We start from the raw sequence: 15,610 nt of genomic DNA, 5'->3' as shown, positions 1-15,610 counted from the left end.
GTGGGCAGGAAAACAGTCATGTTTACATGCCAGATGCTGTTGTACAAGCCAGAAGCCCTCACGAAAAACTGAACATAAAAGGAAAAATTCAGCAGGAACTATTTAGGCCCTATAAAAAGCATCAAAGCATTGTAATCCACATGCCGAACAACCAAGTGGAAAGATTACTCAGCCACTCCAGAAAACTCCAATGTAAACAGCAAAAGTGTGTTCAAATTAGCAGAAAGCATACGAGCAGAAAAAGTTGACCTGATGGCAGCATCAGATGAAAAGTCAGGCAATCACTAAAGTTACTGTATGTCATTCTGTGGGGAACATAAATGTCTGCTAAACATTCATTCAAACTGCCATATCTTTAACCTGTTGATTGCTCTTAATAACAAGTCAGGGGATCCCGAAAGTTAGGATACATTCTCTGGAAATGTACGAATATCTTTGCCAATCTTTGTCCATCTAGTAGTTTTACTGGAGAAGGGAAGAATATAACCTGCGTTTGGTGCTAATATGAAAAAGTGAAGAAGTCAAGAAATTAATCAAAATATATGCTTCGTGATCTCTGAATATCTGTACCAAATGTCATGAATCAGATAAGTAAACCTCAATCACAACTGATTTAGGAATCATTTTTGTACAAATTATAAGTCAATTAATTATTGATTGTTTACATATTTCAGACTCCACATACCAATCCACCTTGCCAACGTTTAGCTTCTTGTCTTCGCAGCTAGCGTGGCTAACACATTGCCATGAACATCAGCATCAATTTAACAGATACACATCATTAGCATAACACCTGCTAGCATTAACGGCTGGTACTTAGCTCGTGAGGGGAGGCGCTGCTGCGGTGCCGAGCTGTCAACGGTAGGTGAAGGAAAGAGTTCAGCTTCCTGTGGTGTGTTGGACAGTTTATGTGGCAACGAGCGACACATATACGAATATGTAACACATTAAACCGTCCAAAAAGTAACATGGTTGGACTTTGAACAGTTAACTTTTTTTAGAAATGACTACAAAAGCTGCAGTTGGGGCAGCAATCGAGTGTGCAGGTGATGACAGGTTGATTGGACCGCCTGTGGGCAAAGGGTGCGTTTGATATACGTTACAGCGTGTCCCGAAATGTCTACCTAAAGTAGCTGTTAAGCTTTACTCCAGTTTAAAGGTGTATGTCCTTCTTTAAAGAGGTCGGTTACTTAATTTCTTTCTAGAGGTTATTCCATTCTGCTTTTTTATCAGAAGTCTTTTTACAACTGTGCCCCCACCAGAGCCTAATAAACAATTAGTGTCAGACTTTTTGAAAGTTCCCAGGCATTTTATTTCGGGAAACTGTATTTCTAACCTTTACAGAGTTAAAGGATAGACATTGTAATAACAAATGACAAAGAATGACCTTTCCGTTAATCTTATTATCTTGGCTCTCTTTATCTTGGTTATAAATCCATGGCCCAAAGGTACGCAGAGAATGAGCTCTGTCGTGGGCCTATTAGTCTGACATATGAGCGTTATGAAGAGACACATCAGTAAATTATTTCAACTTAATACTTTAATTCTGTCATTTCCTTTGGGAGAATTATCCCTGAAAACACAAACACAGATTTAATGAACTCATGAATTAAAGACTCTAATTTTAATGGTCTTTACAATATACTGTAGGCTACATGTAATCTGACTCTGCAGATTGGTTGATATGTTTTTGCTTAAACAATGTAATTTCCTTTAACAGCGCTCCCGCTCCTGAGGGTGTTTTCTTGGATACGTTTCAAGAGTTCAAAGTTTTCCTACAAACTCACCAGTCTAAAGGAGAATTTTCCACAATACAGACAAATAATCTTCATTGCAACATACAGTACATGAATACACTGTCCTTAGATGCTTCTATTTTTCAAATTCTTACCAACATAAACGTAGTTGTTTTGTGCATTTTTGTCATTAAGCGCCACACATTTAAGGGTCCATCAGCTCCCACATTCATACTGCATCTTTTCCATATGGGGAAAATCAGTCTATACGACATCATTTGGTTTAATTGCATGTAGTCAGTTGAATATTTGCTACATAGGAAGTGCAATATCATACAGCTCAGTCAGAGCCAAATATTGGAATATCATTGTGTCACATCTCTGCAGTCCTGTTTTTATGACACATGCTCATAAGTCTCAAAGGCTTCAGGGCCACCTGGCCCACCCAAAGGTCTATGTCTGTCCTTTACAGAGTTTCCCATGAGGCCTTGTGTATCTTAGTAGTAATGCACTCTTCCAATAGTCCCTGTCCCCGTCCCCAGGATATCGGGCTGGCCGTTCCTCCAGATCTCACGTATGATTCGTTCCCTCTCCTCCAGTCGTTGCGCCCGCTCCAGCTCCTCGGCTGAAGTAAACACATTCACACTCAGAGACCCATCTATGTGGTTGGTGTGATTACCAACAGGGATTTCTGTGCTGGGCAAAGGTAAAGGTGCCTCTACATCGTCCCCATCGTCATCCTCATCATCCTCGCTCTCCTCGTCCTCCTCGCTGATGTCCTTTAATTGTTTTTTCTCAGGCGTGGAGGGGGCGATGTTGGTCCGCGGCTTGCAGGAGATGCGGATGACGAGGAGGCAGAGCGTGAGCACCAGGCCGAAACACACTCCCAGCACGAAGTAAAGGCCGAAGCTCTCTGGGTTTGCTATGGAAAGGAGAAAAAAAGACCAACTTCAGAGAGAGTACAATTATGTTTCTTGATTTATTTGGACTCAATCACTGACACAGATTGATTTGGGTATAATGTGTGGGTGCAACTTACCTTTGATGTGTGCATATGCAGCTATGCTGTTGCTCAGGAGGTCCATTTCCTTTTTCTTCACATCCATGATGAGCTTCACTTTTTCTTCACACCTGAGAAAATATAATAAATACACCATATTAAATCAGATTTAATGTAACTAGACTTTTTAATGTGACAATTTATTAATGTTTTTGTCACACACAAAAGTCAGTAGCAACTGAAACCACAACGATCATTCTAAAATCCTCGAACAACAGCCCCATTATCACTTTCCTCTATTCAGTAAAAGGCCTAAAGATGGCTGGGGATTAGAGCTTTTCATGCCCGGTGCTAAAAGTCTTTTATACATTTCCAAAGCAGCCTTCCTCCAGAGAAACTTTCTGTGCAGCGCTTGGATGTCAAACCCACTGACCACAGTACTTCTTCATATGCCTTCGGGTGGGTGGGATGAGGCCTCCAAGTGTCAAACAAAGCCTCCTCTGTGTCCTCCTTAAGTACTGGCTTCATCTGGGATCATCATAACGCATTTGGCACATGGCGCTCTGCCTCTGCTATTCTGTCTGAACCATGACAGCCCCTCTATAAAAGAGGTCAAGAGTCAATTTCGCAAGTAGCCACAGAGGGCTCCTTCCTGCCTGGTGGGACCCGCAGATCAATTTGGGAAGCTCAGAGGGAAAAGTTCAACGTGTTGTTGACTTATTTTTTGTTAAGATATTACCCTTGACATTTAAGCCGTCTGTCCTCTTGGTTTCCGTGTAGTCTCAGGAACTCTATTGTGTTTTTATCCGCTCCTGCGTACAGTCGTGACTCCTAAAGGAAGTCTTTCCTCAAGTAAAGCCTGTCAAAAGTTCATGTTCAGTCTCCCATGCTGCCTGTTTTTGGTTTTCAGCAATTATCCATATCCAGTCCTCGGTTTTACCTTCATGCTACCTCCTCACTGTCTTCAGGAGAAACAAGCCTGTTTCTCATCTTAAAAAAAACATCTATTGTATTTGCCTGCATGGAATACAGAACCAGGGTTGTATAGTGCCGTTGTTTTTTTCTGTATTTCCTCTGTTACCTTCCCCAGCTCCCCTCCACCCTGCTGCCCTTTCCTGCTGACTCTGGCTTTTCTCCTCAGCTTTGCCACATTGTGAACAATTTCCACCTCCCTGGCTTGATGACATCATCTTGTTGCACCATGTTATGCAAACGAGTGTTAATGGAAACAGAGGTGAGACCCGTCAAAATTACCCTTCCAACCTATGTTAGCGCCATTCCCTGTTAACATGCTCTTTGTGTTGAGGCCGGCTGTGGAAAAAAATACTCTATTCATGTGAAATGATGACGAACTCTGAATCTGTCCCACTCTAACCTGTGCGCACCGCTCCCTAAGTCAAACCACATGTTACTGTGCCTACACATGGATCATATGGATGCCTTCAATGTGCACAAACCACATGTTTATGTTTGAATTTACCTCTGAATTGCAGCCACTGATAACCCCAGTGCCTTACTTTTATCACGATGTGAATACCTCAATGATTAATGCAGCATTTGCTTATCTGTTGATGCAGCTTTCAGTGAAATCAAGCATATAGCCACACGTATGTGAACCATATGTAAATTGGCATTCCCACGCAAAAGCAGAAGTAAACAGAAAGTACATATAAAGTTGAACACTTACCACAAAATGAAACTTGAAGCTCGTCCTCAGTCCCAGCTCATAGTGTAATCAGGAGTTACAGATTGGATCCGGAATGATCAGACGTCTCTCTCTGTCTCTCCGCTGCTGTGATCTTTGGTCCACAGTCTAAACAGACAAGAGCAAACACACACAGAGACACACACACACACACACACACACAGATGTCAAGCTACATTAGATCCAAACTCAGTGAGGCGTCAGCAATGCAAACAACGACAGGCCTATTGCAGGATACACAGTCTAGCTAGAGACTAGAGGCAGGCGGTTCACTTTTCAGTGGTTCAACTGTGTCCTAAGCCCACACGGGGTAAAATACACAGACTGCAGAAACACAGGACTGTCCCGGCTTTATGCACCAAAAGTTTAATACATTAGGTCTATATATTACATTATACATTAACACACGGTGTTAATGTTTGGTTATGACTGACTCCTAAAGTCTGCTCCTGAAATGGCCAGAAAGGCTGTTAGCTAGCAGTGGGACCAACGCTGTTAGCCTTTACTTAGCCTTATCTGTGATTTTAGCTCTCTTACTTTGTACTTGAGTTACTCAGTGTTGTAATTCGAATCAAAGAGTGATGTACAAAGCGATGAGTTTAAATTATTGCTACTTTTGACAGCCTGGTCTTTTGCTTTCACCACAACTGGGCCAATACAGAGAGACCGCTAACGCTAGCTTGACGCCCCTCTTTTGCTTAAGGTTCTTCTCTCTTCTGTCCGAGCTAGGCTAACTAGCTTGCAAGCTTCCATTTTCAGAGTGGAATATAAATTAAACAGCACAATGGGTTCTCCAACGTGTTGAATGTTTTAAAGGGGCTGATATAGTAGCACTTAAATTGCAAACCCATATTGGTTTGAGAAAGAGGGGGACAAAACATCTCAAATTAGACAGGACTATTGCTACGTAGCACGTAGATTGTGTTAACTGTTTTGTCATGTCATATAACACTTTTGTCCTCTTTTGGAAAACAGAAAAATATCCAAAATGCTGTTTTTATTACATAAGTGTCTGTTACACAAAAGTGTCCAGCAGCTCAAACCAATCCTACAACATTCCCCCATTCTCACTTTCCCTGACTCAGTTAAAGGCCTTTAACTTGCGGGGGGTTAGTGCTTTACATACCAGGTGGGAAACTGAGGCTGTAAAAAATGCTGTGAAGTTCTCCAACTTGTGGCCGTGTTTAGGAAAAAGCTCCCCTGCCAGCTGTAGTTGGTTTAGCAGAGCTTCCATGCTTTCCAGGGCAGATTCTGATCTTGCTGACTCTTGGCAGATCCTATGTACACTACAGAGCGCCTGACTGAGACAGCGCTCGGGGGGCCAAGTGACAGAGCGGCCACTATGGCAACACGCTCTCCAGGCCCCACCCCCTCGGTCCCCATGGGAGCGAGACGATGGGCCTTTTGTTCCTGCAGCGCGCCGCAGGGATGGACCTACGCGCTGTCTTCCTGCCGCGCTTCCTTCCTTTCTTTTCAATTATGAGCAAGTTCATCTCCTCCCTCCCGCTGAGCTTAATCCGTCCCTGCTAATGGAATCTATCCATCATTATCCAAGCAGAGCTGAGGAACATGGCCTTTCTTGGGATATTTTGTTTTTGTCTCAAGGGTAATAAAGAGAACAGCTCGAATGACTCCTGTCGTTCTTCAGGCCAAGGTCAAAGCTAATGATTGGACACCTACAGTAACAGTAAAAGGCCTCTTCTCACACTGGAATGCAGCAAACCTGAGCTCCGTCAGGACTCAGGCATCTGTTACTGGTGCTTAATGACGACTGGAGACCTGTTTAAAGCTTATGTAAACGCTAATTATCCTGCCCTGTTGTTTTGTTGTGTTTTTGTTTTACCTCAAGAAGGAAATTATTAACAGGCCTTCCCCTCCCCAGCTAGGTAATACCCCATGACTCAACTTTCAGTCATTTTCTCCAAGTGACCCAATTTGCTTTTCTAGTGCAGATGTTGCCCTTCTCTACAGCCTTGTAAAGGAGACTTTTATTACAACAACGGAGTCATGTTTTAGTTATTTGATGTATCATTTTGTCCCATCATGTTTGAATCATACTCACAGTTCCATTATAACAGCCCGGTAAATATTATCAACAGTCCTCACATTGTGGCTCCTGGCATAATCCAATATTTACACTCGCCATGACAGCGTTATTCAAAAACAGCAATTACAGTGGAACGATTTGAAGTCCAAATTACATTTAGGTATTTTGTCAATGTGGATAGAGTGTAGACAGCCATCCACTTAGGCAAAAATCAAATCAACTCAAACACAGCTTTGCAATTCTCACACTCTCAACTGCAACTTTTGGAGTAAGTAAGAACATTTCAAGATTCGGTTCACAATATGGTGTCACTGTTTGGAAAACCTTCTTAAATTTCAGTTTTTCAAAATGCGTTGAAATCTTTCATGTCAGCCATGATCCCTCTGAGCTCTGGGAGGAGAAAGATGCACACCTTTGCTGGCTGTAGTCAATTAGACACGAGGGAATTCAATCTCCCCTCAATCAGGACTCTTATAAAGAGGAGAAGAACCCATTGTTTAGTTTGCTCTGCCACCAACCCGATCTGTGTTTGTCAAGTGCATCTAAAGTGCGTTATTTTTCTGTCTCTAAAGATTACTCACCTTACTTTGTTGAGTTAATGATCATTTTACATGTAAATTGAGAATAGTTATTTTTGTTAAGATAACTAAAGACATGGAACTGACCTTTAATTGTTTCTTTCCCACTGAGCAAAACACCAGCTAACACTCGGCTTTTTTGCTCAGTGGGAAAGGTTACAATCGGCATTCAGACTCAGGTCAAATGACTCTGCAGTAGACCTGGGTAATTATCGCCTCGGCTCCGATCGGCATTGATGGGAACAGAAAATCCGGGTAGACACGCTAATGTCCGCCCCCTTTCTGGCGCGATGCTACGATGCGCACAGCTACGAATTCCACCCGTCTCCATCCAAGAAGCCCTCTAACATCGTTCCAAATTTGTCGCCGCTGAGTTTGATACACAGGCTGTCTAAAAGATACAATAAAGACCTCACCACCATAATGTAAGTTATTTGTGCGCACTTTTGTTTACTAACCCCGTCTCTGGCTGGTTTGTGATGTCAGTCAGTGATGCAGCCGAAAAGAGACCAAAAGGAGTATGCTTCACTGGCAATGGGAAAAGAGAAAATCGGCATTTATAAGCGGTTCTTCCCGGGTCTGAAAAACCTGCATCAAACACTAATTTTGGTGAGAAAGGGGTGATAGTGTAAATAATACAGACCCACCACTTGACAAGTTAAAGGTGCAACTACTTGCTTAAATAACATCCTTTCCAGTGGAATCTGCTGACCTTCTACAAAAAGCAATCATATATTTAGAGTTGAATGCAGGATGAAACAAAAAAAGGGCATCTAAATAGTAATTTTCCAAAGACTCCAAACCTGTGGTAGCACGTGTCTTTGTGTCACGTCTGAGCTCCTGTGACGTTAATGTTTAGTGCTATTTTTTGTCCCTGCTAGCTTATCATTTGCTCTTTCCTGGCCTCACATCCTGATGTCGAACACTCAGACGTCCCCTTCCTGAGTCCTCTGCACGCTGCTGACTTCATAATAATCAATAATCCATCTTGATGTGGCCTCAAATGTGTGTGAATCTTCTCTCTACATGTCTTTATCTCATATAAAATCATAACAAACGTTAATCCGAGGAGCAAAGTATAAAGTCAGCTAATTCTTCCCAAAATCTGTCAGTCAGCAATGAGCTGTTTATGTAAGGTCACTGCAGAAAATGTGCTCCGACTGAAGCCAGCGTAAACACAGTTTGGTGTGGTGTAGTGGCCTGAGGAGAGGTCAAACACTATTTCTGACTGCGAATTTGTTTGCTTTGGTTTTGTTGCAGGGGCTGAGTTGGAGAAAAACTTCAGCTATCATGAAGAGTGTTATTTTTGTTGACATCCACTTGGAGATAACCACAATGGCCCGCGCTTTCCAAAAGGGTTGTCCATTTCCGCGGGGACAACATCCAGGTTGCTTCCTTCAGCATCCATTGTCTAAGAAGTTTGTCGAAAACAGAATGACTGAGCTGCCTAGTGTACACACGTCAGCTGGGTGATTTATTAGACCTCGGTGGTGACGTTTGTCCCAGAATAGAAGCACTTTCCCCAGCCTCTAAAACAGTAATGCTTTTTTCATAAACCATCCAACCACAGTGCTCCTCTTCCACAATGAAGAAATCTAAGTCATAAACTTCAGTTGACTTTATGCAGCGAGTCAAGCCCCATTTGATTTATCCACGGAGGATGAAAAGGTCAGATTACACAAGGGAGCGAGTTGGTGTTATTTCCCCATTGTCGTGACACACGCCGTACCGCAGAGGGAAAGCAATATTTTTAATACCTAAAATTTTTGTGCAGCCGCAACAGTTCCTGGCACAACAGAGGGTCTTTCTGAGGTTTGCTGGGACGAAGCTTCAGAGAATGTAAATAGACAGATTTGATTTAAATTAGATTTCATTGTTTTTTTAACACAAGTCGGCACACATGAGGGCCTTTCTAGTGACGAACATCTGAGGAGCTGCCATTAGAATTTACAGCATCTTACAAAATATCTTTGCTCTTGATTATGTTCATTAAAGCGTCCCTGCTTTGATTCTGTGGCTGTCACTGGACTTAATGATGCACAACATCCAATAAACCAAGCTGGGTAATGTATTCACTATTTTCAGCCTGCAGAGCACATTCAAAACTCTGTGTTCTCCTTAAACAAATATACTGTATCAAAGCTCCGCTTTGGCTCAGTTAAACACTAACTCATGGAGACATTCTTTCAGTAGCTGCAGAAACTTTCAAACTGCCAAAGTATCTGAAACTGTATCACAAAAGTGTCCGCTGGATGTCTCTGTAAGTTTTTTATCACACACCTGTAATCAAGCCAGAAAACGGTTGCCAAGTAAAAGATAGCTCTCCCCAAAGCAGCAGAGGTGCAGGCGATTATTTTCCAACCGGTAAACAGAAACATCATCCAAACTGAGATCTGCGTTCAAAGTGTCTGCTAAAGCATTCAGTGGGGTCCTCGGGGTGAAGGTAATTTCTAATGGAAGCCACAGAAAGCTTTCTTCGTATCCAAGAAGGTTGCAAAGGACATTTCTGGAGAAAACAAGAGTGCATTTCTTCTTCCAGTTCCTCTCAACGCGAAGAACTTTGGTTTCAAGCTGTGCGAACTGCTAGTGCTGCTTCCCCCTTGTCAAAGCCTTTCAGAGCGTCTGACTGAGAGGGAAACTGTTGCATTTGGAAGGAGGACAAGCATGTGGTTACCATCAGGACAGAGACGTGGAGCACCAGGTGAGGTTGACCTGGGTCACAGAGTATTTTGAATACTTTAAGGTCTGATGGTCCCTCCATGTTAAACAGTGACTACACTAAAGTAGTTCCTGATGTATTGGTAATAACAGCATATTTTTAAGGCATGGCGATGGCTTCGTTGCACATACCATCCATGTTTACTTCTGGTCTGCTTATTCAACGTAGTAGAGTCGTCTGCACCAAAACTAGCAAAAATTGGTGGGCGCGAACCTTGCCAGAAGAAGTTGAGGATCAATCATCTTGACCTCGGAAACAGCAGCTGATAAACCAATCTCAAACCACATCACACTGTCTGCATCAATATATTGAGTTTGCTCACTGATCAAGGTACTTCTTTTAATGAAGAGAAGCCATGGAAAAGCAAGACAGAAGTTCTTGAGTGAAGATGGTTTCGTTTTGTCCAAGGCCAGCACTGAACTTACATCCTCATCTGTTGCTGTTATAAGGAGACCTGGAAAGTTTGATAACTTACAGTTTTGTGAGAACTGAGCAAACTCTGTGGTGCAGTCAAAAGCTCTGGATCAATCAACTAGACCTACTAGGATTGTTTCGTCAGTGCCTAAAAGAAGCTTTTCATCACTTTTGGATGGCCCAAAAAGCGATTGGACAACATTAATCAGCCTTTAGTTGAGGCAACAATGGCAATAAGTTATCCTGATGGGGAAACCCCACCAATCTAGAAGAATTTGATGTTAATCATATCTGACCCTAGTCTGAACTACATAGAGTTACCAGCAGACAAACAGCTCCATGAATGCAATGTTAGAACTTGCCCAACTTTTATTAAGTTTCCTCTTGACTTGGTCGTAACTGGAAATAAATTCAGAAACCTGTTTTGTCTGCGCAGCATTCAGACTTTTTCTTCCATTAGACTATTTGATGTTATCCCCAGTTTTTGAATATGGTTTAATGTTTTTTATATAGAGCTGAAGGAAAGCTTTGTCTCTTTATGCGTTGATGTATTCGGCTTTGGGCGAGAACTTTATTTGACATAGACTCAATGAACAACAGCTTTCCTTTCAAAGACAAAAAACAGTAAACACAGATTCAAACCAGTCAGGCATCGTCAAGAAGTTATTATTTGACTGACAACACTGTGCTTTTCATGAGGGGTAGGATTGTAACTTTAGCATGACTCAGTCCGCCAATACGACGCCAGCTTGGCTCAGAGTAACTGCCACCCTTGAACCAGTGAATCCCTGTACATCCTCATGTCATAAAAAGGGAACCGCTGTGCACTTCTCGTCCTGTGAAGAGCATATTTTGTGGGCGATGGCAGGTAATAGGAGGGTAATGGAGATATGGCCCTGAGCTGGGGGTTAGGGCAAGTGGTTAATAGCACCCAGATGTGTCCCTGATGTGCGGCAAAGTCAGAATGCTTTGCTATGTAAATCCAGAGGAGATATCCCATGAGCCATCTTCCTCAGACGTTATCACAGTCACCAATCAGGCGAACTGAGCAGTGCTCATGGCAGTAGGAAGCCATGTTGGAACCACAGCTGTGTGTGTGTTTATTTCTGTGTGTACAGTATGTGTCTGTGTGTTGACAGAAACTGGTTGTCTGTGTATGTTTCCGTAGGTTGAGATTGATTCGTATGAACATTCTTCCATGATTGTTTAAAGGGGAGCGGGCTTAAGATCGTCCGAAACTCTAAAAATAGAGCCATGATCTCACCCTTTTTCATCGATCTGGGCCACCATCCAGCAGCACGCCAACCCCACACACTGTATCAATTACATGGACCCAACGGATTACGCCGTGACACAAAACACGTGTTTGCCCTTTATGTGATTGCGTCCCTAGAATTTCATCTGTACTGCTCATGAACAAGGAGGTTCAGAAAAGTTGTTTGTGTAGAAAAAGTGAAGGCTTGGGCCCATTTTCAGCCCCTGAAAAGGCCCTTCGGAAGCCTAGAAGTCTTCAGCTGACCTCTGTTAGCAACTAGCAGTAATTACAAAAACATCAACAGTGTTTTTGTCCATCATTAGAGGAGCATCATATACAGCAGAGGATAAATACGGCCAAAGAGATTTGGGCAGAAATTTTGAAACAGGAGATCTCCCTCCTCTAAATGTTCCTAAATGTCTCCAAACTGTGACTAATTCATGTTGGCTCAACGCTCTTTTGCTAATATAACAACAATTGGGCCAAACACATGGGATGTCTGGTCTGTTTCGCTCTGTTTGAACACATATTGAGGTGCAGTTTTAACAAAATCGAAGGCCATCCCTTGTGTGCATTTTTGTGTGTTTCCGTGTGTGTGTTTAGCAGCATTTATGTGTGTATGTCAGGCCCACTGGATTTAGCATGTCAAACATCTGCCTGAGCCAGGGAGTGTCTTGACCAGTGAAGCTCCCACCAGAGAGAGGAATAATCCCTGAGCCCTGTAAGCCATCAGCGGTCGATGGGAGCGTTGCTAAAGAGAGCATCTGAGACACATCATGCATCAAACTCCCTGTTGTATATCACTCTCAAACACCCTCTTGGTTACTTAGTGTAAGTGAGATTACAGTTTGAGGTTGGCAGAACATTTTTTTCTCAGTTATAGCTTCATTTAAATCTCTAATGCCACCATTCATACTGAAGAGGATTATTATCAAAGAGAACCACTGTTAAAGTGCACTAATGATACTTTTTCAAAACACTCCATCTCATGGACAGTTGGGAATAATACTTTATATTTATGAGGGTTTAAAAATAGCTTAGAGCTTAGCATAGAGTGCTTCAATGGACCTTTCTGTTATGGGGAGGGGGGCTCAAGGAGATCAGCTGATGTGAGTGACAGTAATGGCTCAATGTCACTGACTAAATAAGCACCATGAAATCTTTAATGACGGCTATTTGTTCTTTCTTCCAGCTTGATAAATCGTCTCTATTGTGACGATATGACCGTCCTTGGTCAGTAGTAGAGACCAATCAAAATCGTAGGTCTGTAAAGATTAGTTTCATTTAAGTAAAACTGGAGCTATTATTTTCTGCAGAAGCACAGATAGCTTTGCAAACCATCCGTCGGGAGACAACACTGCTATAAGATACAAATCATTGTCAGCCTGCTAAATCAGCCTTATCCGTTGCCTATAATGTTGCACCAGGCTTTCTTGAGAATGGCATCATCACAAAGCTCTGGTTTCTAGGCTTAAGGTGATATTGTTTGGTCTTTATCACTGTGATTACAACACTCAAATAACAGCACATTTGACCCCTTCCCTTGCAAGCGGTCGTGTTTACTTCTTGTCACTGTGTAAAGATGTCACCGTGCGGTTCTTTTCTATCGACTTATCTCTGTGCACTCTGAAACTTTCTGTATCTCCCCTGAAAACAGATTGGTACCCTGGGAGTTGAGACAGGCAGCTCAAATCAGAGTCTGACCTCTGACCTCTGGGTAAATAGAGTGAGTTAACAACCCTCCTCAGGACTGATAAGACAGGCCCTGAGTGATAAGTGAGTCGGTGGGGTTTGGGGAAAAGGAAAGTCTGCTTGCATGAATAGCTCGGAGAGGTCACACAGAAGTCAACTCTTCTGATCCAGCCTTGAATGGGTTACTTAACTAAGCATTCACACTCATCCTATAGAGGGTTATCTGATTGACCGGAGGAGGCACGGCTAAAGTGCTAGCCGGCCCACTCTGATAGTGTAAATTAAAGGAGACCCCTGAGAGCAGCCCAGCCTTTTCCAGCCTCCACCCATCACCTCCCTCCTGCATCCACTCGCTTTCTCCCCTGATAAGAGGTGCTGACCTCTCACGTCCATATGAGAGGGAGCGATTTGGAGCTGAGGCATATGGTTAACTGCTGTTCTCCGTTTCTATGAGCTCATGCATAAAAAGGGGAACAGCTGAAATAGAAATAGAGCCATATGCACCATGTGTACACTTTTCATGCCTCAGTTTGAGACCCTGCGACTTCTCTCACCTTCGATAATTTTCTAGTATGATGTCTGCTCTACCTCATCGCACACAAAATATAAAGAGCGACAGGATGTTTGCTTTGATTGTTTAGCAAAGTGACAACTAATTAATCACCTCAAGGTTAGAGAGTAACACGCAGCTGCACAGGAAAGCCCGGGCTATAAGTGCTGCATCAGCTCCTCTTTGGCTGCGCTTCATAGAATACTTGCTGAAAACAAACACATTTAGGGATGTGCACCGACTCTGCTTGGATGGATGTGCATGAATAGCCTCGATCAGGATGGAAAAACGCTCCTATATTCCATGAGATATGGCTATCACTGCGATTGAAGGTGAACAACAGCCTTATCAAGGTGTTTGATGTGTATGTTGTTACGAATACTCATTCACTTTTCTGTCCTTTTCAACCGCACCTCAATAAAGTACAAACAATCACACAAGGAACTAATTTCATGTGACGTAAAAACCGACAAGAGCTGCTGTAATGGAAACCAGATCTCAAACTTTGTAGCACATGGAAGTTTTCCCAAACACACTTACCTCCAAACAAGCCTGGCAGAGTAACATTTCAGCTCAGAGAATTTAAGCTGTAGTCTTTTACAGAAAACCTTTATCTACTTTGAGCAAGAAAAGTTCTGGTTCAATAGGGTTTCTATGATACAGTTCATACACTGAAATAAACTGTCAAACTCACCGGTGTGTGATGACAACAAACGTCCCTCTGAAACAGTTGAGTCCACACAGAAAGCTTCAAGCAAACTGCAAATCTCCGAATTCTTTCCCTCCAAATTTTGAAACAAACAGAGCAACAAGAAATCCTGACTGTTTCAGTTGATTCCCTGTTGCTGCTGCGGTCAAGTCCTGAAGAGCGTGTGTGTCTGCCTGAGCGTTTGTGTGCGTGTGTGTGTGTGTGTACAGAGTCTGGGGAAGAGGTGGTAACTTCCTCTCAAAGTTGGAGACGGAGAGAGTAACAGAGTTTTCTCTCTCCCGGCTCCAGTCCACAAGGAGCAGGAAAAGCTGTCATACTATCCCCCTTTTCAGACGGAAAAAAAGAGGAACAGCCTAAAAAGGGCAAGCACAGGGAATAAGGGGAGGGAGGAGAGGAGTGGTTGTGCGTGTGGGTCTAGTGTGTGTGTGTGTGGTATAGTTTAGGTGGAGGGGGGTTGCCCTCTGTTGTTAAGGAAACAGGCAACAGGCAGAAACTCCAGGAAAATTAGCAAAGTTTTTTCCATGCACAGTCCAATATGATAGGAAAACAACAAAGATATACTATATCCTGTATGGTACGTATAGCTGATGTGTAGCCATGTATGTTGCTCTGTACGTCTTAAAGGGATAGCTCACCATTTGTGGAAATAAGCTTATTTTGCCTAAAGTTGGATGATAAAATCGATACCACCCTCATGTCAGTATGCTGAATATGAATCTAGAGCCAGTAGCTGGTTAGTTTGCTAAAATAGCAAAGTCTTTATGCTGAGCTAGGCTAACGGGCTGCTGTAGCCCTATGTTTTCTGGAAAGACATGAGTCAATCCTTTGGTTTATCTCTTGGCAAAAAAGAGAATGAGTTTATTAACTAAAATGTCAAACAAGTCCTTCAAACTGACAATCTTGAAAATTTCAGCTTTGTTCTCTTGGGTGCGCCCTAATGGCAATATATAGTAACTGCAGGAGGACACGTCCCAATTTAAACTGACATCTACGATTGGCTCCTTTTGTCATGGTTGTTCCTCGCTGACGGTCGCTTCCCTTTTTAGACTGTTTGCCTTCATCTGAGCGTAGAATTTGTTTCTTTTTCTTTGGATTTTCACTTATTTTTGAAGTTGTATCTGTAGTCATCGATCTTTTCTTTGTTTGTTCAGCCATAGTAGATTACGGTTTACCGGAAAAGCAGCCGCTTAGCTCCGCCTACCCTC

The 15,610-nt window shown here is 42.7% G+C and overlaps 1 protein-coding gene across 1 annotated transcript; it reads right to left on the bottom strand.

The window, feature by feature from the left end:
• Positions 1 to 900: 900 nt before the first annotated feature.
• On the bottom strand, positions 901 to 14,692 carry eva1ba (eva-1 homolog Ba (C. elegans)). Its single transcript, XM_069656629.1, has 4 exons — positions 14,391 to 14,692; positions 4,424 to 4,549; positions 2,776 to 2,867; positions 901 to 2,658 (listed from the first exon to the last, which is right to left on the bottom strand). The coding sequence occupies exons 3-4, from the start codon at positions 2,840 to 2,842 to the stop codon at positions 2,234 to 2,236; spliced, it is 492 nt and encodes a 163-aa protein (XP_069512730.1). The 5' UTR covers positions 2,843 to 2,867; positions 4,424 to 4,549; positions 14,391 to 14,692; the 3' UTR covers positions 901 to 2,233.
• Between the last annotated feature and the right edge of the window lie 918 nt (positions 14,693 to 15,610).

The sequence above is a fragment of the Semicossyphus pulcher genome, unplaced genomic scaffold (assembly GCF_022749685.1).
Source record: "Semicossyphus pulcher isolate SPU_LCO1_2020_fin unplaced genomic scaffold, fSemPul1.0.p SCAF_9, whole genome shotgun sequence".
Taxonomy (NCBI): domain Eukaryota; kingdom Metazoa; phylum Chordata; class Actinopteri; order Labriformes; family Labridae; genus Semicossyphus; species Semicossyphus pulcher.
The sequence above is the reverse complement of the archived record's forward strand: the minus strand, read 5'-3'. Positions and strand labels throughout refer to the sequence as shown.

Excerpts from the sequence above, each read along its gene's own strand:
- eva1ba (XM_069656629.1), bottom strand. The coding sequence starts at position 2,842 with ATGGATGTGAAGAAAAAGGAAATGGACCTCCTGAGCAACAGCATAGCT. Across the intron at positions 2,659-2,775 it reads TGCATATGCACACATCAAAG|CAAACCCAGAGAGCTTCGGC; the intron begins GTAAGTTGCACC and ends TCCTTTCCATAG.